General features: G+C 39.2%; 1 protein-coding gene across 1 annotated transcript; it reads right to left on the bottom strand.

Annotated features, from left to right (window-relative positions):
* Window positions 1–5513: 5513 nt before the first annotated feature.
* On the bottom strand, window positions 5514–23964 carry LOC134934202 (extracellular calcium-sensing receptor-like). The gene is made up of 8 exons (XM_063929692.1): window positions 23810–23964; window positions 22179–22470; window positions 19280–19947; window positions 19103–19208; window positions 14025–14117; window positions 12567–12596; window positions 9113–9236; window positions 5514–6415 (listed from the first exon to the last, which is right to left on the bottom strand). The coding sequence occupies exons 1-8, from the start codon at window positions 23962–23964 to the stop codon at window positions 5514–5516; spliced, it is 2370 nt and encodes a 789-aa protein (XP_063785762.1).
* Between the last annotated feature and the right edge of the window lie 313 nt (window positions 23965–24277).

Genomic DNA, 24277 nt, shown 5'->3' with positions numbered 1-24277 from the left:
CTTGCCTCCTATACTTTCTGTACTCTCTTCATCACCAGAGCAGGTAGAGTGTCAGTAGCTCTCTCATTGGCTGCACTGACCCTAGGGTCATCAACCAAAAGCAGAAGTGAATGAGACACTCTCTGTGGATGCTCTGGCACTGTCTATGACTCTAGAGGCTGGCACAAGTAAGGGTCTCTCACCACGTATATAATGCAGCAGCACATACGAGGCAGCAGAACCATGAAACATGCCACAAGGTCTTGACTAACTTTTGCTATTGTCATTCATAAATTGACTCTCTACTATTGAGAGGGCTAAGGTCCGTTGGAGTTCATAGATCACCTGTACCTTTTAAATTGTTATATGTTGTACTGTATGTATTGTGTTTATATTTCGCCTTTTTAGATAAAGAGAGTATAATCTCCAAATCATTTTAATTATTGATCTATAATAAAAGTTAAGTCTTAATAAATTGTCCTTCTTCTTTTCCCTCCCCTATTATTGATCCAATGGTGTAGCACACGCATTTAACACCAATTGAGTGCCCCATTCTAGGAGAGTTCTTGTTTACCTCCTTTGGTAAAGTTTTGTGCAATAGTTTAATTTAACTCTCAGGGAGCACCCCCCCCCCTTGTCTCTAACTAATACAAAAGCATAGAAATGCATGATATAGAAAATAGGGGTAAGAGTGTTACTTATATATTGATTGTCCTTCGATTCTGATTCATGTATTGTTCTTAAGTCTGTGCGGACAACATATTTCTTTTTTCCATGTTACCTACTATGTGAGAATGTATAATGTTTACAGTTTCACAGCAAGTTTATTCCTCCCCATTCTAAACGTCTCCTCACTATAGTTGTACTTCGTTGTTTGCCACCTATCTTTCCTCTTGAACTTTTTCTTCCTTTGTTATTTCACTGTTCTCTCTCTCTTCTTATAGTTCTCACTGGGAACCATGATAGTGAGTCTCTCAACTTGGATACCATGATTTCACCAACTAAGCTTAATATCACCTCATTTAATGTACGAGGGCTTAATATCCCAGAAACAAGATCTAAATTACTTAGATTGTTGTGGACAGAAAGGGTAAATGTCGCTTTTATACAAGAGATGCATTTTAAAATTGGCACCCATAATTCCTCCTTTACTAATCGTCACTTACCAATCGCATATTATAGTAATAATCCAGAAGAAAAGTCTAAGGATGAAGCAATCCTATTTTCAAAGAGACTGCATCTTATTGATGTTTCAGTACATAGATTGGTTCCAGGGAGATTACTCTTACTAAAATGCCTGATTTTTCAACAAAGGTTTACTTTTATTGTACTAAATGCCCCTAACCAAACTCAACCACATTTCTTTACATCACATTTTACACATATTGACCCTCTTTTGAAAGGCATTACTGTTTTAGGAGAGGATTTCAACTGGACGTCAGATCCAATTATGGACACCCCTACCTAGATTTTCTAAACAAAAGCACCGCCAAGTTCATAAAGTCTTCCATGAACATCAGTTGGCCGATACCTGGATGGTCCTGCATCCCACTGACCACAATTACTCCTTCTACTTCCATTCCCATTAGGTGTTTTCTCACTTGGACTATTTGTTCTTAAGCCGCAGACACCTCCCCCTTCTGTTAGATGCATCCATAGGCCCAATTATCTGGTCTGACCATGCCCCAATATCAATTACTCTATCAATTTCATGCTCCTCCCTAGGATAGTGGACATGGCGTCTAAATGAGTCCCTACTGCAGGATGCTTATTGTAAGGCTGAGCTTGACATGGCCCTAGCTTATTATATTACTTTCAATAATTCTCCTGAGATTTCCAAAGATATTCTTTGTTTTTTCACTGTTCTCATACTTACGTTGTTTGTTATGTATGCATTGGGCTATTCCAGATGTTTATCGTGGATATTGTGTCGGCTGCTTATGAAACGTTATTATTTCACTTGTCAGTTATGCAGAGATGACTCATACTTTGTGACTGTTCTTGCACTGAATGAATTTATCTTTTTCAATAAAAATACATTATATAAAAAATAGCGACGGACGCTTGTTTACATTGTAGTTACATAGTTGGGGAGGTTGAAAAAAGACAAATGTCCATCGAGTTGATCCTGTATTATAAAATTAAATATAATTTAGATGCTGTAACCTTGGTCTTTCTATCAGTTAGGAATTTATCTAATCGATTTTTAAACTTATTTAGTGGATCCACCATTACTACCTCCTTTGGTAGAGAATTCCAAATCCTTACTACTCTTACTGTGAAGAACCCTTTCCTTCGTAGTGTATATTTTTATTTTTTTTACCTCAAAGGGTGTCCTTTTGTCCTGTGTAGCATTTTTTTGCTAAACAGACCATCTGATAAGTCCTTGTATTGTCCCTTAATGTATTTATAAATGTTAATAATGTCCCCTCTCAGCCGCCTCTTTTCCAGTGTAAACATATCTAACTTTGTGAGTGTTTCCTCATAATTCAGCGCCTCTAACCCCTTAACCAGTTTGGTGGCTCGCCTCTGAACCCTTTCTAGTTCCAAGATATTTCTTTTCTAGTGTGGTGCCCAGAACTGTACACAATATTCCAGGTGCGGCCATACCAATGATTTATACAGTGGCAGGATTACACTCTCATCCCTTGTCTCCATTGCCCATTTTATGCAAACTAACACCTTATTTGCTTTTGTTGCTGCATTTTGACATTGTGTACTGCTACTGAGTCTATTATCGATGAGCAAACCCAAATCCTTTTCAACCACCGTTATCCCTACATTTTCGTCATTTAGTTTATACTGTATGTTGCGAGATTATTCTTAATCTCAAAGTGCATAACTTTACATTTTTCTATATTGAACCTCATTCTCCATCTGTCTGCCGAGACCTCCAGTCTGGATAAGGCATTCCATAGAGACTCAACATCCTTATCTGAATTAATTACCCAACACAGTTTAGTATCATCTGCAAAAATGTACACTGTGCTTTCTAGGCCCACTTCTAGGTCTTTATTGAATATGTTAAACAGCAATGGCCCAAGTATGGAACCCTGCAGTATTCCACTAAATTCTGAGGCCCATTCAGAGAACTTCCCATTAATCACCACTTGGTGTTCCCTGTTGTACAGCCAATTACTTACCCAAGTACACATAGTGTTACCCACCCCAAGCTCTCTCAATTTGAAAATGAGTCTCTTATGTGGCACTTTGTCAAAGGCCTTAGCAAAGTCCCGAAAGCCCACATCCTTTGCTTTACCCTGATCGATATTTTTACTCACTTTCTCATATAAGTTTATTAAGTTACTTTGACATGACCTGTCCTACCATGTTGATTCCTATTAATAACCTTGGAGGTATCTAAGTACTCCAGTATACTATCCCTTAATATACCTTTCATTATTTTCCCAACTATAGATGTCAAACTTACTGGTCTATAGTTTCCAGGATGAGTTTTAATTATCTTTTTAAATATTGGGACTACCTCTGCTGTACGCCAATCCTTTGGTATCATTCCTGATGTAATTTACTAATTGAAAATCAAATATAGGGGCCTCAAAAGCTCTGAGTTAAATTCCATAAGAACCCTGGGGTGTAGTCCATCCGGCCCAGGAGATTTACTTATTTAATTTTAGTCTCTCCCGTACTACATCCTCGTTTAACCATGTACTTAGCAACAGGTCATTTTTATTGCTGATGTTGTGCACTACTCTTGTCAACCTGTCCTCTCTTGTGAATACTGATGAAAATAATTTATTCAATAAATCTGCTTTTTCCCTATCATCATTAATCAAGACATCCAACTCGCCCTTTAGTGGTCCAATATTCTCTTTTTTTAACCTTTTACCGTTTATATACTTAAAGAACTTTTTGTAGTTTGTTTTACTTTCCTTTGCAATTTGTTTTTCATTTTCTATTTTGGCTAATCTGATTTATTTTTTGCATTTTTTTTGTTACATTCCCTGTAGAACTGGAATAATTAAGCCTTCCCGTCAGACTGAAATGCTTTGAAAGCTTGCCTCTTTTTATCCATATGTTCCTTAAACTTCTTATTAAACCACATTGGTTTGAATTGAGTACTCCTGCTTTTGTTTACCTTGGGGATGAACAAATGAGTGTACTTATTGAGTTCAGTTGAAAAAACATCCCACATTTCAGCCATATTCTTACCATGAAACAAAATGTCCCAATTGATGTCCTTCATTGCTTGTTTCAGCTAGTTGGCTTTACTAGAGTTAAAAGTCTTTGTTAGACTCTTATGGTGTTGTTTTTGGAAGCTGATATCAAATGTGATCATATTATGATCGCTATTTCCCAAGGTCTCCCCTACTTTAGCATTTGTTATTATCTCCATATTATTAGTTAGTACTAGGTCCAGTATTGTCCTTTGTCTAGTTGGTTCCTCAATTACCTGGGACAAGTAATGATTTTTTAGTATGTTTAAGAATCTGTTTCCCCTATCTGTATTTATTGATTAGGTGTTCCAGTTTATGTCCAGGTAATTAAAGACCCTTATCATAATGACCTCCCCCAGTGCTGCAGCTTTTTTTATTTGCTGCAAGAGATGTAGTTCGTCCGACATACTAATATCTGGCGGTTTGTAGCATGTCGCTATTAAAAGCTTTTTTGTATCTTTACCCCCACTTGAAATTTCAACCCATAATGACTCTACATTATCACCAGGGGACCTCTTAAATGACCTCCTTTACATAAAGTTCTAAAAATGGCTTAACATAAAAACAAACACCACGTCCTTTATTATTAGTTCTATCTCTCCTGAAGAGGGTGTACCCCTCCATGTTTGATGCCCAGTCATGAGAATCGTCCCACTATGTCTCTGTAATGCCTATGATATCATATTGGTCATTAAGTGCAATCGTTTCTAATTCCCCCATTTTAATTGTAAGGCTTCTTGCATTTGCAAGCGTACACTTAAGTTTCCCTGAACTGCAAGTTTAGTTGTAGACGGTTCCTTAGGAAGTTGAGTTTTCCTTTATACCATAGCTGACTATTTTTCTCCTTCCCCCCTCTGCACCCCCATTATAATTAATACATCCCACTTTTCTACTCTCTCTAGTTGTCCCATCAATTCTTTCTTGTCCCTGCCCCCAGGCGCCTAGTTTAAAACCTCCTCCAACCTTCTAACCATCCTTCCCCTCAACACTGCTGCCCCCTCCTCATTCAAACCAAGCATTGTCAAGAGTGTCCTGTAGTATGCTAATGAAGGATGGAAAATGTTTGTTATGTCCTTCATCAGCATCACCCCAGTGTGTACACACATTCTGGGCTGGCGGGTATCCGTTCCGTCAGAACAATTCCCCATCTATCTAGTGTGTACCCGGCATAAGATAAATATGACTTGCTATATGTGAAGGTCTCTTCATGCATGGTTCTAGTGGTCTTATTATCCCAATATATACTGCTGTAATATTGTACTGTAACAGTAATAAACTATTATAATTTGACAGCATAATCATATGTACAGTATTATATATTTATTGATCTTTATAATGTTTATAGCTGTTTATCTTATCTTAATCTTTAATTTTCATAATGAGAAGTTGACTGTTTTGATCTGGTCTGAACACTATGATAAAACATTTAGGCAGAAACATGCAGATCACCAGAGCCCAACTGGAAGCCAAGATGGCAAATATTTCCATGGCCACCATGTATTTACCTTGAGCACTGAGGGAGACCGGGATAAATGACACCCAGACACTGAGGAAGGCCAGCATGCTGAAGGTAATAAACTTGGCCTCATTAAACCTGTCAGGCAGATTTCGAGCCAGGAAGGCAACAATGAAACTAATGGTGGCCAGAAGGAACAGATAACCTAGCATGGTCCAGAAGGCAATGGGGGAGCCCTCATTACACTCAGCAATAATGCTTTCATGTTTAGTTTCAGTGTTATATTGTGGGAATGGAGAAGCTATGGACAACCAAGTGATGCACAAGATGAGTTGTAACAGGAAACAGGTAATAATAATCATGTAGGACACTTGGGGGTTCATCCATTTCCTCAGATTGCGGCCTGGTCTACTGGCCATAAAAGCTAACACCACCAGGATAGTCTTAGCCAAAATACTTGAGACACACAAAGTGAAGGCCAGGCCAAACAGTACCTGACGCAGGAGACACGTCTGGTGGTGGGGGTAACCTATAAATACTAAAGAGCACAAGAAGCAGAGACACAGGGACATCAGTAGAAGACAACTTAGAGAGTAATTATTGGCTTTCACTATAGATGTTTGTCTATGCAAGATGAAAAGCCTCAAAATAGCAGCAGGAATAAGTGAGGATATTATGCTGATTGTAGCTAAAGGTCCTCCCAATGTATCTTCATAGGAAAGAAACTCCACTGATTTTTGAAGACATCTGGATTTCTCAGAATTTGGCCACTGATTCCAAGGACACCTTAAGCAGTTTATTGAATCTGCATGATACAAAATATAAATGTAATTAATGTGTTGCATGATATAAAAAAAACAGTGAGAGTAGGTTTATACTACTTGCCTGTCGTATATGTTTAAGATACAAGCATTATTGTTGTCAGAATTCCATGCATTGTAAAGACCACCACACCTATAATCATTACATTGTAAACTCATTGCCTGCTCTCTATCATAGGTTCACTCCTTTCAAACTTTGTCATGTCATACTGTACATATCCTTAGTTATCAGGACACATATGCAAGCTATTGTTTTTTGAGGTAATGTTCTCAACTTAATGATATTCTATAAAGAGTGGTGAATCAATCAAGTCCCTAGATGCAGGGGGGTCCACGTTGCACACCACTCAGTCAGGTTTCCTACTCTCCTCATCATTGTTCCATGGCAGTACTGCAAAATCACTTGTCAAATGGTGTAGTGGGCATGTTTATGGCATTTTCTACATGCACAATAAACTCTGAGGAGAGTGCCCATACAGAGACTGTACATGGGCCACCTCCTCTCTTAAATAGATATGACAATGGTATTTTAAAAAAGAGTTGATCAATTCTGTTTCATATTTGAGGATTTGAGCATACTTTTGGAAAATCTTCTAATCCTTGAGTTTCTGAGGTCTAACTCACTGTGCCCATCATACTTAACAAAACACTTAAAAAATTGTCAAACAGACCAGTTTATTTCCCCCATATCAATTATTAACCTGATTATGTGTTGGCTTTTATTCAGATATCTTTACTATGATCTGTAATCTGCAATATATTGTCCAAAATTTTTCATATCAACAACAAATGTCCCTGTCTTCAACAGTGATAAGGCTGTTGGCCCAAAATATTATTGTTCAATTGCATTGACGTAATGAAGAATTTGGAGCTACTGGCGATGAATTTTATGAACCATGGAGCAATTACTAAACTAATCCCATGCAGCAAAAACCCAACATGAATATGGAAATTTGAGTAAATCCAATAGCCTTCATCACAAGACTCTTCCAATTGAATATAGGGATTCCGTTTGTGCAAATTTGGCTAAATTAAATACTCTTATCAGAAGATAACAATCTGCATTTTATACAGATCTTTTTCAGTGTTTCAGAATGGCAATAGTGATTCCAATAAACAGAAAAAAAAACAGAAAATATAGTGCAACATTGTTTAAAACAAACAGTATAATGAGGAATTTTGAAAAAGAACTAGTTGTTCTAAAAACACCTACCAAAAGGTGAAAATAAACATGTATTAAATGCTCTGTTTCCTAATAAAGCAAGCCATAAGCAATTTGCATTTACACTGAACATCTAGTGAATACATAAGAAGATTGGTGAATAAAACAAAGGACTTTGTCATATCCCAGTTGGTCATTTTACTATTTGATCAACCCTTTATGACAGGTCTGGGACTCTAGGTCAACACCAAAAAGGTCGACACATCTTATGTCGACATCAATTGGTCGACACACCTTATGTCGACATGGCCAAAATGACAACATGGACAAGGTCGACATGGGAAAAGGTCAACATGAGTTTTTTATGTTTTTTTGGTGTAGTTTTCTTCGTAAAGTGACCGGGAACCCCAATTAGTGCACCGCGTCCCCTACCGCTGCGCTCGGCACAGGTTACCGTTCCCAATCATAGTCCATGTGGATCGTAAAGTATGAAAAAGTTAAAAAAAATGAAAAAAATTGGAAAAACTCATGTCAACCTTTTTCCATGTGACCTTGTTCATGTTGACCTTTTGTCCCTGTTGACCTTTTGTCCATGTTGTCCTAAGGTGTGTCAACCAATTGGTGTCGACCTAAGGTGTGTCAACCTATTTGGTGTCAACATGGAGTCCGGATAACCTTTATGACAAACCCTGCCAACAGAAACAAGTCTTTGCAAGTTTGCTAATCTCTGTAATTTTTATCTTTTTCATTTATTTAGAGAATATTTTGCAAATCTGTATTCTTTGAATGACAATTTCCTATATTTGTTTATTGTATGCAGGCATAATGGATATATTTCAATATTATACATAAAATTTAGTAAGTCCTGAGTACATGTTCTGCCACTCACATTTCAAATTTCTGGATTTTTTTTAATGCTACATTTTTTAGGCATATTTTTTTAAGTATAACATATTTTAAGTTGCAGAAGTATGTGGATGAAGTAGAGGTAAAAATGAAGAACTTGCTAAGCGCAAACCCTTGAATTTTATTTTGGTGGTAGTGGTAGACGTAGCATTACTGGGAGTTTAACTGGAGGTTATAATAATGTCTAGAGAGTCCATGTGGTTGTTTTTTATTAATCCTTTGTCTAAGTTGAGACATGGTTGGGACACCTTCTTTAAAATTAAAAGACAAATAAAAAATAAGATAAAAATATAAAGTTTACTAAAATGTCTTCCAAGACAGATCCTTAAACTAATTAAACAATAAGGTATATTTCTACCGACATGTATAAACTTACAAGAGAAATTTTTTAATTGACTTAGTATAAATAGTTGAAGGGGTAGGGTTACTATATAATATATATTTATGAAAATTCTGATTCACATTAATTGAAAAATAGTACAGGACCTCTAATGCGATAGAAGTGTTTGTAGTGAATCTGACACAATTTTGAATATATTTCAATATTTTATTACATACATTAGAGTTGTTCAGTTCTGAAGTCTCTGTGGTAAGAAGAAAGTCCTGGACTTACCTGTCTGGTTAGATATTTCTCCTTGTAGACACTGGACACAATCAAAGCAGCAGATGGGGTATCCTGATCTAGCAGCCTTCCTGTATCCTGCAGGACAGCTCTCACTGCAAACCGAACGAGGAACCTGGGCATACAGTGATATGTAATTGTATTTTATGAATGGTCTTTTAAACATTTATTGTTTCATAGTGATAGCTTGTAAATGCCTTTTGTTTTGTATCTTAAACATTGTTTATTTAATAATAATAATAATAATAATAATAATAATAATAATAAATAATAATAGGATTTTAACCATACTAGTCACAATTCTGTCCTTTCTTAAGATTAAAATGTTTAATAACAAGTTTTGTGAGTTGTATGCTGTGTAGTTTAGCAACATCTACCACACTCTTCTTGTACAACCTATGGACAGGGAAATTTTTAATAAAGATATAAGAGAGGTAGCTATATATTCTGGGCATACAAGTTTGAATACAAAGCCATATGGGGCAAATAAGACCATCCAGTCTGTGCAGTTTGCATAAGAAGATTACAACAATGCTATGATTTAATATCTACTGTATGTACTGTATGTCATAAAAGTGTTACATATTAATACATATGATCTATTATAAAACTGTCTAAGAACTAGAGAGTCCCAAAGGCGAGCTCAGGGAGGACAGAAACCTTCTGCTTATCAAATATATCTTTGAGGATAAGAAGAATTTGATCCTAAATAAATTAAATAAATTAAATCTAAAATATTGTCTTTTTTTATTCTTATTTGCCTTAGCCATCTTTTTGTGAACTGAAATGCCTAACAGAAGGGCAAATAAGGTTCTAGACAATAAGAATGTATAATGTGAATATAGTTATGGGACACGATAATGCATAAACCTGACCGTGATGCTTTATTGATTGAGTTTCTGTGCTCTGGTCTATATTCAAGCAATGCACAGATCTGTTATACAAGTTTCATAAAAGGGATGGAAAGCTAATATCCTTAATTAGAAACATTTACTCCCATGAACCCAATTACTCACTGCTGTGCTGATCCAATGTCCAAACCTATATGAACACCAATTGCTGCTATAGTAGAGATTATTTAATTTGCACTTCACAATGGACTAAATGCTCACAGCTCACTTTCTGAAAATCTCACTCTATTACATTTGGTCCTTGGTGTCTGACTATTTATATAGAAGAAACAAAAGAAGAATAACAGATACATCCCCCAATTATTTATACACTATTATCAAATTCAAATTTAATGCAGGGAGGTGTATCTAGGAATAAACTACTGTATATATACGTACTGTACACTATCCAAATAAAAGAAAAAGTATTTCCGTAATGGGGAACTCATGGAGTAGATTTATATTCTCAAAGGGAGTCATAAAGATAGATAATGTGTGACCACTAATTAATAACAACAAAATTACTTTTTTTGTTAACTTTAATAGCCAGCAAAATAAATGTGAAAGTGAAATTGATAATTGTGATAATATCTTCGAATTAAACTACTCAATCCACTCTCTGTTGCGTGTTTCAATTTGCAATTTCTTATATTAAATAAATAAAATTTCCTCTACCACTAGCTTTCTCTGTATCACTGCTTTTAAGATTGGACTATTGGTGTTGGCTACTGTAATTTAGTACACAAATGATGGTGGAAGATTCTATTTAATATATGTCCATATAAATAGGGACATTTATGAGACACAGAGTCTGTATACTCATATGAGCCTAAATATGTCATGTGTGATGTACGGTTAGACATATGTGAAACGTGGCTTAAGTGAGACCCTGTAACACATTCCTGTATATTCTATAGGATCTAGCTTTAGATTTAAGTATTAGGATATTGATATACATTATCTCTGGGCATTTAAGACAATATGTTTGATGGAATTTAAATTTTCACAATAATTACAATCATTCAAAGAAACGTGGACAACAGACAGTGGAATGAGTATTTTTATTCACAAATCTCATCACACTTATCACTTTAATGTACACTTAGATTTTGCTGGCTTTTAAAGTTAACGGTAACAGTTAATTTTAAATTATTAATTAGTTGCATGCCTTCGTGACTTTATGTGAGAATATGCATTTAGTCAATGAGTGTCCCTTTATTGGAAATACTTTTTCTTTGGATAGTGTATTTATATAGAAGATAGATGCATACTCATTTGCTGATTAGCTCAGTGGTTCCCAAACTATGTGCCACTGCACCCAGGGGTGCATCCAAGAACTTGCAGGGGTGACTCGGATTGGGGGGCAAGGACCAATTCACATTATTTATGGTCAATGCAATAGGCAAACTAGTGCTGGTGGTGTCCAATCATAAAATATGTGGACAAACAAAAGCGAATCTTGTCCCTGAACATATAAAACATATAAAAACAATTTTTTTTCCCTGAATTTCTTAATAAGAAACTTTTGGACTAGTGGTGCCATGTAAAAAATGCTGATACTCTAGAGTGCCGTGATTCAAAAAAAGTTTGGTAGCCACTGGATTAGATGCTTGAGCCACATGCATTAAGTACAAATAACATAGAATACTGGATTATAAATATATGAAGAACTATACAGTTGTACAGGAACCAGAGTTTCATCTGTAGCCTCACCTGCTGATTCCCCATTGGCCACAGCAACAGACTGGAGTTGATGGTCAGAGCGTCATCAGGAAGTGAGGCAGTATTATAATTGCCGATCGGAATTTGCCTTACAGTCCCTTCCGGACTCAGTTGCCAGTTCACAATACTATAGACTGCAGGTGGGTCTCCGTTCTTATCAAAGTAAATGTATTTACCACCACTAAGTATAAGTCGGACTTTCCTAATATAGTGTGTGAGCTGGGAAGAGTGGGAGAAGAAGGGTATCATTTGTTGACACTAGAAAGATAATAAATTAAATCTATTTTATGTCTCACGAATGTAGTCTATTGTTTCATAATATATACTAAAATTAATTAAACAGAATAAAAGGCAAGCTGTACAAATACATTAATTACTACTCTAATTTCTATTATTAATATAATTGTTTGTTAGACATTGCTGGTAGATGTGCCCAGCACTAGCCAAGTCCATAATTAGTTCCCTGGTCTTTAGTTCACAATATGGCATCCTTTCCAGTTTTATATGGATTCTCTTTTAGCAGCAGCTAAGCTTTATCTTCACCACCCTATGAAAGTTCCCTTCTGAATTCATGTAAAGAACATAAAATAGCATTAGGCTCACCACCTAGTCTCCATAACTCTATTTATTTATTGGTTTCTGTGCCTTGACCTGGTTTACCCTTTAGCCCTCATTTAATGTTATAGATTTAATAGTACTCACAATTCTTAATTAGTTAGGTAATTTTATTAATTCCTGAATACCCCCTATGTTAATTTTTTGTTTTGAATGTTATTTACCTGAGAAAAAAAGGGGGGGTCACAATCTGTGCACTAGTTGCACTGAAACCAGACTTCTTTGTTGGAGTCCTTGGCAAAGAGCCACTAGAGAGTTAGAATACTGGTTTCTGTTTTCTTAGTATTCTTTTTAATATGGTGCTTAGTGGCAAATTTCTCTTTCAGTGGAGAAAGCACTGGGACATCCAGGAAGAGAAAGAGGAGAGACAGTTGGAGATACGAGTAAGGAGAGAAGTTGGAGGTCAGGAAGGAAAGGTAGATTTTAGCATTAGCAGACAAATGAAATTGGAGGTCAAAAGACCTAATGAGCTTACCTAAAAATGACATATAGAAGGAGAATAGGAGAGATCAAAGAAATCTGGGGAAAAATACAGTTAGTGGTAGTGGAGCTAAATGAAAGTATGAGATGAGGCAGATAAGTGACAGTCAGAGAGGTAGGAGGTAAGCCATTAGAGGAATGTATCATGCAAACCAAGGGAGTGAAGAATTTGTAAAAGGTGACGGTGGTCAACAGTGTCAAAATCGGCAGAAAGTTAGAGGAAAATGAGCAGCGGGAAGTGGCCCTTGGATCGGGCAGCAAGGAGGCCATTGGTGACTTCAGTGAGGGCAGTTTCGGTGGAGTAGAGAGCACAGTAGTCAGACTGAAATAAGTTAAGCAGCAATTTGAGGAAAGAAAGGTGGTAAGGAGGTTTTAAACAATATGCTCAAGGAATTTGGAGCAAAAAGGATGCGAGAGATTGGTCCCTATTTTTAGAGAGTGTTAGGTCCCTTACTTTCTCCCCTGTATCTGGAGATTAAGTCGTTGTCCTCATCCATGACCAAGGGGTGATGACAAGGGCATGATTGAATGCATAGGGGTCAGTCCTGATAAGAGGGAAAGATTGAAGAGGTGGGTAAGAAGGGAGCAGGGAAAATAAGAAAGGTAGAGGAGGAGGCAGGAGGAAATACATTCAATGGGTAAGTGAGAGGGGGTGTACTGGATGAGGGCCATGATTTCATCTCCAGATGCAGGGGAGAAATATGTAGAGTTAGTAAGATAGATGTTGAAGGGTAGTATGGGAAAGGAGGTGGGTGGGGTACTGAGGTTCTGATGTGATGTCCTGACATATGAAGTCAATTACAGATGTGAGTTGGTGTCAAAGTCAAGGGCAGAGAGTGAGAAGGGACGGCAAGGTGGGGTAAGCAGAGGAGGAAGGTGAAAGTGTTGAAGAGATGCTGGGGGTTTGAGGACTGGGAGGAGATGAGGTTCCTAAAATATGACTGTTTAGAGAGATAGAGGGGAGCATTGTAAGTTGAAAGTATGATTTTGAAATGTGGAAGTCTACCTTGGAACGCAATTTCCACCAAGTGCATTTGGAATGCCATTGTTGAGGTGTGGATCTGTGAGGTTGAGTAGTTATCACAGAAATAAAGAAGACACTGTATATTTTAGTGGCGTGCACCCAGGCACGCTGGCGAGCACACAGTGTTGCTCCCATCCACTTTGAATGGGGCACGTGCACGTCTACGATGTACATGAGTCCCATTCGTGCACAGAAGTCCGTCTCGCCGGGCAAACTCAGTCACAGATAGATCCATGATTAGCATGGCTTCATCTGTAGCATGAACCTTGAATGAAGAGAAAGAAAGGATTGGTACTGAGGATATGAGTTGGTAGGAAAATTTTAGGGATAGAAGTACCCAACATGACCACCATGGCAACCCATGGCTTGGGGGGGTATGTGAGAATGTGAGGCACCCAGAGAAGAGAGTTGCAGAAGATGTGATGTAAGAGGGGGATATCCAGGTTCCAGTAATAGCTAGGAGATTCAAGGAGTTGAGAGGAAAAGGTCATGGGTGGGAACCAGTTGGTTACAGACAGATCTGGTATTTCAGAGGGACAGGAGAGCAGGGCCGAGTTTGTGGGAGAGATGTAAATGAGATTATCACAGCTGCTGTAGCATTCAAGTGAAATTAATTTGGAGGACATAGATGAAGAAAGTGTAGTGATGGTGTAGGCCCCTGAGCTAGGAAGAGAAACTGCAGGTGATGGACAGGAAGGGAGATTCGTGTAATGTTGATGGAGGTGAGGTGATAGAGAGAGGAGGGAGGAAGCAAGGTGTAGTGGTGGGGCAGCAGGACCATGGTGGGGGAAACATAAATGAAAATGGAGGAACAGCAAAGGTGGGGAAGTGAAACAGAGAGCTGCAATGGAGACATAAAAGGGGAGTGAGGTGGAAGATGCTAGAGGGTAGGATATAGGTAGGAACAAGGGATAGAATAAAGTATTAGGTAGACACTGAGTGAGGGTGAAGTTGTAGAAAAGATGTTCATGGTCTGGATGGGGTAAGTAGGTTGAGGAGAATTGGAAGTGGGAATGAAGACTGTGTGAGATAGAGAGAGAGCAGTAAATTTGCAGAAGTAAGTACAGTGTCATTAAATATGTATGCACAACAATATACAGACATAATCAACAAGGAAGAGTACCACAATTGTGCAAATAAAGGCTGCTAAGTGTTAATGGATAGAGTATCACCCACACTCCAGACATTACGTTTGTGAAAGGAAAAGAGACCACCACATTCAAAGCACATACAATACTTAAGAAAAAGTGTTACAGTCCCTTAGTTGCTCTTCACTGGTGCACAAATCCTTTGGATATTTCTCTATACCTCAAAAGGGAAACGAACAAAAATAGCATAACACTGATAATTACATCCAACCAATTACTAAAATAAGTAGGCAATACAGCATATAAACATTACATCCACAAAGATAATGCATAATATAGATGCAGGAAATTTCCATCTGGTAGGAGTTCATTTTACTTTTGTATGTGGTTTTAATAAATGTACCATATGGTGTTACACTACGGAAGTTTCCTTTTAATTTACATGTAAACCGGAGTGGGAAATCCCAAGGACCGAAAGCCGCTGTGAATGGGTCTATCCCTCTAAATGGGATATTTCCGCTTCCATGAGCTTCCATAGTCTACTAATAATTTGGAAGACCTCCATTTGTGTATGAGTCCTCTTTCTATTTTAATCGGTTGGATGTAATTATCAGCATTACACTATTTTTGTGTGTTTTCCTTTTGAGGTATTGAGAAATATTCAAAGGATTTGGACACCAGTGAAGAGCAACTAAGGGACTGTAACCCCTTCTCTTAAGTATTGTGTGCGCCGAGAGTGTGGTGGTCTCTTTTCCTTTCACAATTATACGGACATAGCTATCCTCATCTTTTCCCGCAACGTGTACACATGGGCATAAGCATCATGGTAAGAGGCAGAGAACACCGTGCTGAGATAAGTCACAATCGGTGTTCACTCCATAGATGTCTTTGCATTGGCACACTAGTCGTGCCATCCGTGCATCATGGATAGATGAGCATAGCTACATCTGTACTTTCTGTATTATGTACTTTTCTGTTCATCCTATCTGATAAGCGCCTTGAGACCTATTGGAAAAATAACACTGTATCAATAAAATAATGATGATGTTGACAATTTATTATTACTTGGAATAATTGTGGAGATTTTGTAAAAAAGCATTGGTAACTCATACAGGACTTTCAGGGGTATAAATGCAAATTGACATTGACATACTGTACGCAGTCAGATGTTACTGAGGAAAAAAAACCCAGCCCAAATAGTAGTTTTTTCAGTGTCCAAGCTGGGAGTTCACTAAGGATCCAGGTTATGCAGACAGCAGGTGTTTGACAGTTCAAGATAATCAGAAAAACTCACTCTTTTTGGAACAAAGCTGTCTTTCTGATGCAGAGACGTCTGCAGTTTTCTGCTGTTATCTTTTGGCTGAATGCCGATGTGACACCAAAATTATGGTCAAATTTAATAACATTTTGTAAAATATTATGCTTACCGTACTATTCCTTTAAACTGGAATACTTATGAATTACACAGGTTCTGTGGCTGGCTGACTTTGAACCTGCATTTCGCCTGGTTTTAATCAGCTAGAGAACCTTTTTAATCCACAAATGTCCCAGTTTAAATGAATAGTATGGTAAGCAGTGCTGAAAGCAGGGTGGTACGGGGTGTTACGGAGTACCATTAAGAAATAAGGTGGTGGTACGCAGTACCACCAGCCCACCACTGGCACCGCAGGGTGCAGGGTCTCTGTCCACAATGAGCATGCAACCCCTGGCAACGAGTAAGAAACCCCTGACAATGAGCATGCAACCCCTGGCAACGAGCAAGAAACCCATGGCAACGAGCATGTAGGGTGGTCCTACTAGAGGCATTATGTGTGTAAGTGGTACTGCAGGGGACATTATGTGTGAAAGCGACACTAGGGGGTCATTATGCGTGTAAGTAGCACAGCAGGGGGCATAGTGTGTGTAAGCGGCACTGCAGAGGGCATTATGTGTGTAAGCGGCACTAAAATGCCAAGGGGGAGCGAAAAAAAAGTATATTGATGACACTGTATTTTTGTGTGTATGACATAAAATGGTGTCAGTGGCATAACTGTGTGTGGCATACTATGTAATAGGCATTACAGTGTGTATAGTATAATATGTAATAAGCATTACGGTGTGTAGTATAATATGTAATAGGCATGACTGCATGTGGTATAATGTGTAGTGGGCATTACGGTGTGTGGCATAATGTGTAATAAGCATTACGGTGTGTGGCATAATGTCTAATAAGCATTACGGTGTGAGGAATAATGTGTAATGACATGTGACCATGCCCATTTTTACTATCAGTACCACTAAGAAAAATTTCTACTTGCACCACTTATGGTAAGCGTATATAATAGGCAAGGCTGCCAAGAGAAATCCTGAGGCCCGGCACAACAACTTCCTGGGCCCCCCTGCCCACTTAGAGGGTGTGTGGCCAAAGCATGCTGGGGGCATAGCCACACCTCTTTGGGGGCATGTCCAGCACATGAGAAGCACCCACACACATGAGCATGGCATGCCTCCATAGGCACCAAACAACCTAATCAGCTGGCAGCCTATGGAATTAAACTTAAGTCATAACTACAAACATGACCATATCCAGGATGGACAGAATGCTCTGCTCCGGGACTTTCCTCTTAATAAATAATTTCCATCATCTGTGGTGAATCAACTTTCTTATCCATTAACCTGTTCAAAACAGGTACTGGCAACAGGGCCAAAACTAGGATTCTTGTCACCCGGGGCAAGGCAGTAATGTTTTATTTTAACAACTGCACCCCTGAATTTTTACAGCATACAGGGCCAGTGTAATATTATTTTAACACCAGCACCCCTGTATTTTTACAGCCTATAGGACCAGTGTGCTTTTAATTTAACAACTGCACCCCTGAATTTTTGCAGCATACAGGATCAGTATGATTTATTTTAACAGAAGCACCCCTGAATTTTTACAGCATACAAGATTGGGCCAGTACCCCTGTAATTTCACAGCATACAGGACCAGTGTGCTTTTATTTTAACAACTGCACCCCTGAATTTTTACAGCATACAGGACCAGTGTACTTTTATTTTAACAACTGCACCCCTGAATTTTTACAGCATATTGGGCCAGTGTGCTTTTATTTTAACAACTGCACCCCTGAATTTTTACAGCATACAGGACCAGTGTACTTTTATTTTAACAACTGCACCCCTGAATTTTTACAGCATATTGGGCCAGTGTGCTTTTATTTTAACAACTGCACCCCTGAATTTTTACAGCATACAAGACAGGGCCGACACCCCTGTATTTTCACAGCATACAGTACCAGTGTGTTTTTATTTTAACAACTGCAACCCCAAGATTTTTACAGCATAGAGGGCCAGTGTAATATTAATTTAACACCAGCACCCCTGTATTTTTACAGCATACAGGACCAGTGTGCTTTTATTTTAACAACTACACCCCTGAATCTTTACAGCATACAGGACCAATGTGCTTTTATTTTAACAAAAGAAGCACCCCTGATTTTTTTACAGCATACAAGAATGGGCCAGTACCCCTGTATTTTCACAACATCCAGGACCAGTGTGCTTTGATTTTAACAACAGCACCCCTGAATTTTTACAGCATACAGGAGGACAGTGCCCCTGCCCCTTTACAACACAGTGACAGCCAGGACAGCAACACCCATGTACAGCTGCAGCACCCCTAACAGCACATTAAACACAACTGACAGCCAGGACAGCACCCCTAACAGCACAAGTATACAACAGTGACAGGAGCAGCATCCCTACAGAGCACACACTGACCCCACCCGATGCCACCACCCACAGAGAGACAGAGGTCTATCTCCCTCATTCTCCAAGTCTGGAGTGAAAATGGTGGTGATGCTCAGCTGTTTATATAGAATCCAAATCCAGCGAGAATCCGACAGCGGGATGATGACGTTTTGCCTCGTTCTGGTTTCCAAGTCTGGCGGGAATTCCCAAGCCAGGCTCGGATCCCGGCTCAGAACATGAAGTTTGGGGGGGGGGGGGGCGGTTCTCTGGGAACCGAACCCGCTCATCTCTAATGTGGACACATCTGTACTAATGTGGAGATGCTACAGTTAGGCAACTTTCAAACATAAATTATGCATACTGTACTAGGGACATATGATATTTATATTAAAAAAACTTACATGTGACTCCTATATCTTAGACGGTATATTACCTGCCATGGTTTGAAATTCAAAATGTCTGCACAGGTTCCATGGGAAAATGGACCATCACCCATCTTGCAGCTTCTCAGATCATCCAAAGCTTTAGCCAAAACATCACTGACAAATAAGACAAATAAGAGTATTTTAAGCTGCTGATGTAGGTGGAGCTGCTCCTGACATCATCTAACTTCTCCTCTCCTGTACATTCTGTTACTTGAGCCTCCAAATTACTAGTAAGGTTTTTCCCATAAAGAAATTTACAGCTGAAAACATTCTCCCAGTATAAGTTCTCCCAGTATAAGTTCTCCCAGGTCTCCCTCATAGACTGAGGAGGATGTATCTTGCTGAGATACTGACTTAATCCTGGAACCAAATAACTATTAGCGGTTAAGCCAAGAGTGCCAGAAAAAATGCAAAAATAATTTCTTGTTGACAGTAATGTGGTCCTGACCCAACCGGCATTTCCAATAAATATCCTCCCTGTGATGTTCTGTTTCAACATTTCATTTGCAACAGGAACAAATTCATGATCAGCAGAGAATACAACAACCACCTTAGCTGATGACTCCTTAATAACCTTCACTATATGTGGAGCATTGCGATCTGGCTGTCCCAGATGTATATATTCAGTAAAAGCTACACACGCTCCAGCCTTAATGATCTCTTGCTTTATTATCTGTATTCCCAGAATACCATAATCATTGTCTGTAGCCACAAAACCAATCCAGGTCCAATTAAAGTTTAAAACCAGCAGAGCCAGTCCCATAGACTGTGTTTTATCACTTGGAACAGGCCTGAAGAAAGATGGAAACATTTTTTGGTTACTCAGTAAAGAAGCACTTGAATATGGACTGACCTGAAAGCAAAGAAAGAAAGTCATAAAATGACAATAATCTTGTGACAAAAACATAATCACTGTCTGCTTCTCTCTCCCACCCCTTGCACCTCTCGCTGCTTGCTTTCCTCTTCCACCCCTTGCACCTCTCACTGCCTGCTTCCCTCTCCCACCCCTTGTACCTCTCACTGCCTGCTTACCTCTCCCACCCCTTGTACCTCTTACTGCCTGCTTCCCTCTCCCACCCCTTGCACCTCTCACTGCCTGCTTCCTTCTCCCATCCCTTGCACCTCTAACTGCCTGCTTTACTCTCCCACCCCTTGCACCTCTCACTGCCTGATTCCCTCTCCCATCCCTTGCACCTCTCACTGCCTGCTTCCCTCTCTCAATACCTTCGTCTATCTATGAAATCCACTCTCTCACCCACTGCACTGCTCGCTCTGTACTTCCTTCTTTTCAAGAGTGGACACATCTCTAATAGGAGCTGGGATGGAGCATTGGGTCTTGACATCATGACAAATGTGGTGGCAGCTTAAACGTGGTGCTGGCCGTGAACCTATTGCAGCTCGTGAACTGGAAAACCATTAAAAGTGGTGGCTACTTTTTGAATTTGACGCTGACTACAAATCAGAAGGATCCTGATTGGCTCGTAGCTGGCACCAAATGAAAAAGGCAGCTGCTTCTATTGATTGACCACTGCCAGGTAGATGCCATTGGTTTGCAGCCAGAACCAAGTTTAAACTATTGAGCAAAAACTGACGCATGACAAGACTTAACCGCATTTTTCATGGTTCAGCAATTGGGTCCATTTGGCACACTTGGAAGATAGGTGTATGTGAACTTATCTACAGATTTAACACAAATTTCTGAATAAACAATACAGTATGTCCGTTTGGGTGGCGTGTTCTAAGTTAAACTTGGTCCCAAAGTGTCACTTAGCTAAGCTTGAAAAGCCAGGAACTAGGTTATGTATTTGGTCAGGAACTAGGTTGTGGAAGTAAGAGACCAGGAACTAGGTTGCGTGAGTAAGAGGTCAGAAACTAGGTTGCATGAGTAAAAGGTCAGGAACTCAGTTGCATGAGTAAGGGGTCAGGAACTAGGATGCATGAGTAAGAGGTCAAGAACTAGGTTTTGTGAGTATGAGGTCAAGAACTAGGTTTCGTGAGTAAGAGGTCAGAAACTAGGGTTGGGCAAGTAAGAGGTCAGGAACTAAGTTACGTGAGTAAGAGGTCAGGAACTAGGTTGTGTGAGTAAGAGGTCAGGAACTAGGTTGCGTGAGTAAGAGGTCAAGAACTAGGTTGTGTGAGTATGAGGTCAAGAACTAGGTTTCGTGAGTAAGAGGTCAGGAACTAGGTTGTATGAGTAATAGGTCAGGAACTAGGTTATTGGAGTAATAGGTCAGGAACTAGGTTGTGTGAGTAAGAGGTCAGGAACTAGATTGCGTGAGTAAGAGATCAGGAACTAGGTTGCGTGAGTAAGAGGTCAAGAACTAGGTTTCGTGAGTAAGAGGTCAGCAACTAGGCTGCGTAAGAGGTCAGGAACTAGGTGCGTGAGTAAGAGGTCAGAAACTAGGTTATGTGAGTAATGCTGAGAAAGAATACTGTATCATTGACTTCCAATTAAAATTGCATCCATCAAGAATCAAAGGACCTGGTTCAGAGGTGCATGTTGTGGTTGACGTATGCAAGCAGCCAATGTTTTCAGTCTGCACATGCGCTAGAATCGCACCACGCATATGCCCCAATGGTCACAGCTTTGAGACACAGATTGGAATTGAACGCAAAGAGATTGGCAGTCAGTGGCATTCCCGGAAAGTAACAGGTTGGCGGCTAGCCAGACCAGGGTGAGTTGAGGTCAGCGGACTGCATCCAAAGTTGTAGCTGCCCTGACAAAGATGGCCATGTTCAGATGGATAAATTGCACCTGCTATAGAGTAGGATCAATCTTTGATACTGCAACCAATGGTGCAACGGTCATGTGTCTTGACATGTGCCATGATGGAATGGCTCCACTGCCAGTGGCCATCTCAGTAGACTGAGAATCGGTCATGGCATTTGCATGAATACAGTGACACTGTTGTGGAAAAAGATGCAATTGCTGCCTCCACGGCTTCTATTTCTATCAGGCCCAAAGTATTATTTTGATTTACTGAAACCTTATGTCACATTCTTACACTCTTATTAACATGTTGTTTACATAGTAATTAATTCACAATAGTAAGGTATATTTTGTGGCTCTGCAAAACGTCTTACCTGTGGGTATCTGAAAGTCCCCAGAACATGAGCCAAGATGATTGAGTTTGCAGAAAGAGTGGAACCAATAATGGCAGGGAAAGATGGCCGAGAACTACACCGGCTGCTAGAGGTGATCGTGGTGAACTCAGTTAGGAATTGTAATGATCCTTGTAATTCTTTATGAGGTACATTACAGGTGTCATACATCTGGAAACCTAATGTTACATTTGGGAGAATATTGAGATCCCTGTTGATCTCTTCAATGGTGTGTATCATGGTCTGAGTCAGATGGTAGTTATCCAAACTGAACCTTTAGGATAGATAACAGCTCATCAGACATTTTTCTTTAATCCTTAATGCAACATTCCAATAAATAGTTTGCAAACAGTAATATTTGCAAATAAACATAACTTTTTACTAAAATATATTTTTATAAATCCTAACCACTTGGTCATTGTAGAATAGATCTGAGTGTACACAGAAATTAATTTTTCTACTTATTATTTCATTATGCTACAATTAAAACCAGGGGTTGCATATTTAAACTGGGTGTGGTATGTTAGGTAGATAAGACTTAGGTTGACAGTGTCTAGGTCGATTACTATTGGTCAACAGTAAGTAGGTCGACAGGGACTCTAGGTCGACATGTACTAGGTCAACATGAGAAAAGGTCGACACAAGTTTTTTTTTAGTTTTTTTGGTGTTGTTTTCTCTGTACAGTGACCGGAAACCCCAATTAGTGCAACGTGTCCCCTCGCATGGCTCGCTTTGCTCGCCATGCTTCGGGGAAGGTGTCTCGCCCCGCTGACGCAGCGCTCGGCACAGGTTACTGTTCCCAATTGTAGTCCACGTGGATCGTAAAGTATGAAAAAGTTCTAAAAATGAAAAAAAAATATTGAAAAACTCATGTTGACCTTATGTCATGTTGACCTAGAAAATGTCGACCTAGAGTCCTTGTCGATTTAGAGTCCTTGTCGACCTACTTACTGTCGACCAATAGTGGTCGACCTAGACAGTGTCGAATTACTTACTGTTGACCTAAAGACCGGTTCCCATTTAAACCATTGATTTTTGGGGGGTGTCATATGCTATACACATATATAAAAAAGACTTTTGTTTTACAGTGGATTACTATTTAATGCTTACTGCCTATTTTTACTCCTAATCCAGTGGTTCCCAAACTTTTTGAATTGTGACGCTCTAGAGTATCAGAATTTTTTTCATGACACCCCTAGGCCAAACGTTTCTTATTAAAAAAAAATTGAAGGAAATATTAAATTAAAATGATCTCTGTGTATTCACAGCTCAACATATTCCATTTACATACCCCCAAATGCCCTCAAAATGCCCCATTACTACACAAATATGACCATTCAGCCACAAGTGGTGATATGGCATAATTCTGTACAACGTAACTGTAGATACATGAGACCGGCTATAAAACATGTGAATTGCGAATATATGCACTGTCTTAATATCTTCAGTAATGTTTATCTTACAGCTACATGTGATCAGTATATAAACTGTAGACGTGTGCAATACCTATTGATAGGCAACACTTCATTTTTGGAACTGCACAGGAATACCCAACAGAACAGAAGCATTGTCAGCATAATATTGAGAACTTCAGTAATAAATGAATTACTTACAGTGTACACAGGATCTTGGGTGGTCTTTCACTGAATGTAAGTTTTTGGTAGATTTTGTCAAAATGAACACTTAGCAAGACTCCGATCATGATATCTCCAGGTTGTGTTACGCCCTCCAGCACTGACATAGGTGGAAGTCTGCATCTCTGATCCATGGAACAGACCATTAAAATGAGGAAGAGGATGACATTTATATATATGGTATACGTATGGTTCATAATGTGTGGATTAGACAGTAGTCATCTGTAAAATGGAAACATGCATCACTTGTCACGTTCTACCATGTGCATCAAATGGGTCAGCTGGTGTGATCTGTGCACTGTATGTATATATGCAGATCTCAGGTATTTTTGCATAATCTTACAGCAGTGGCAGTTCTAGGTGAGGGCTAGCAGGGCGGCCGCCCGGGGAGCTGCGGCCTGAGTGTATGGCTGCCATCACCTCAGCAGCACCATCTGATTTGCATGT

The sequence above is a fragment of the Pseudophryne corroboree genome, chromosome 6, assembly GCF_028390025.1.
Source record: "Pseudophryne corroboree isolate aPseCor3 chromosome 6, aPseCor3.hap2, whole genome shotgun sequence".
Taxonomy (NCBI): Eukaryota; Metazoa; Chordata; class Amphibia; order Anura; family Myobatrachidae; genus Pseudophryne; species Pseudophryne corroboree.
This window is presented reverse-complemented; position numbering and strand designations above follow the sequence as displayed.

What these genes read in the sequence shown, in the direction of transcription:
- LOC134934202 (XM_063929692.1), bottom strand. Translation starts at nt 23,964, where the DNA reads ATGGATCAGAGATGCAGACTTCCACCTATGTCAGTGCTGGAGGGCGTA. An exon ending in CCCAAGATCCTGTGTACACT is followed by an intron (nt 22,471 to 23,809) that starts GTAAGTAATTCA and finishes TCTATCCTAAAG; the next exon opens with GTTCAGTTTGGATAACTACC. An exon ending in TGTGCACGAATGGGACTCAT is followed by an intron (nt 12,597 to 14,024) that starts GTACATCGTAGA and finishes CTAACTCTCTAG; the next exon opens with TGGCTCTTTGCCAAGGACTC.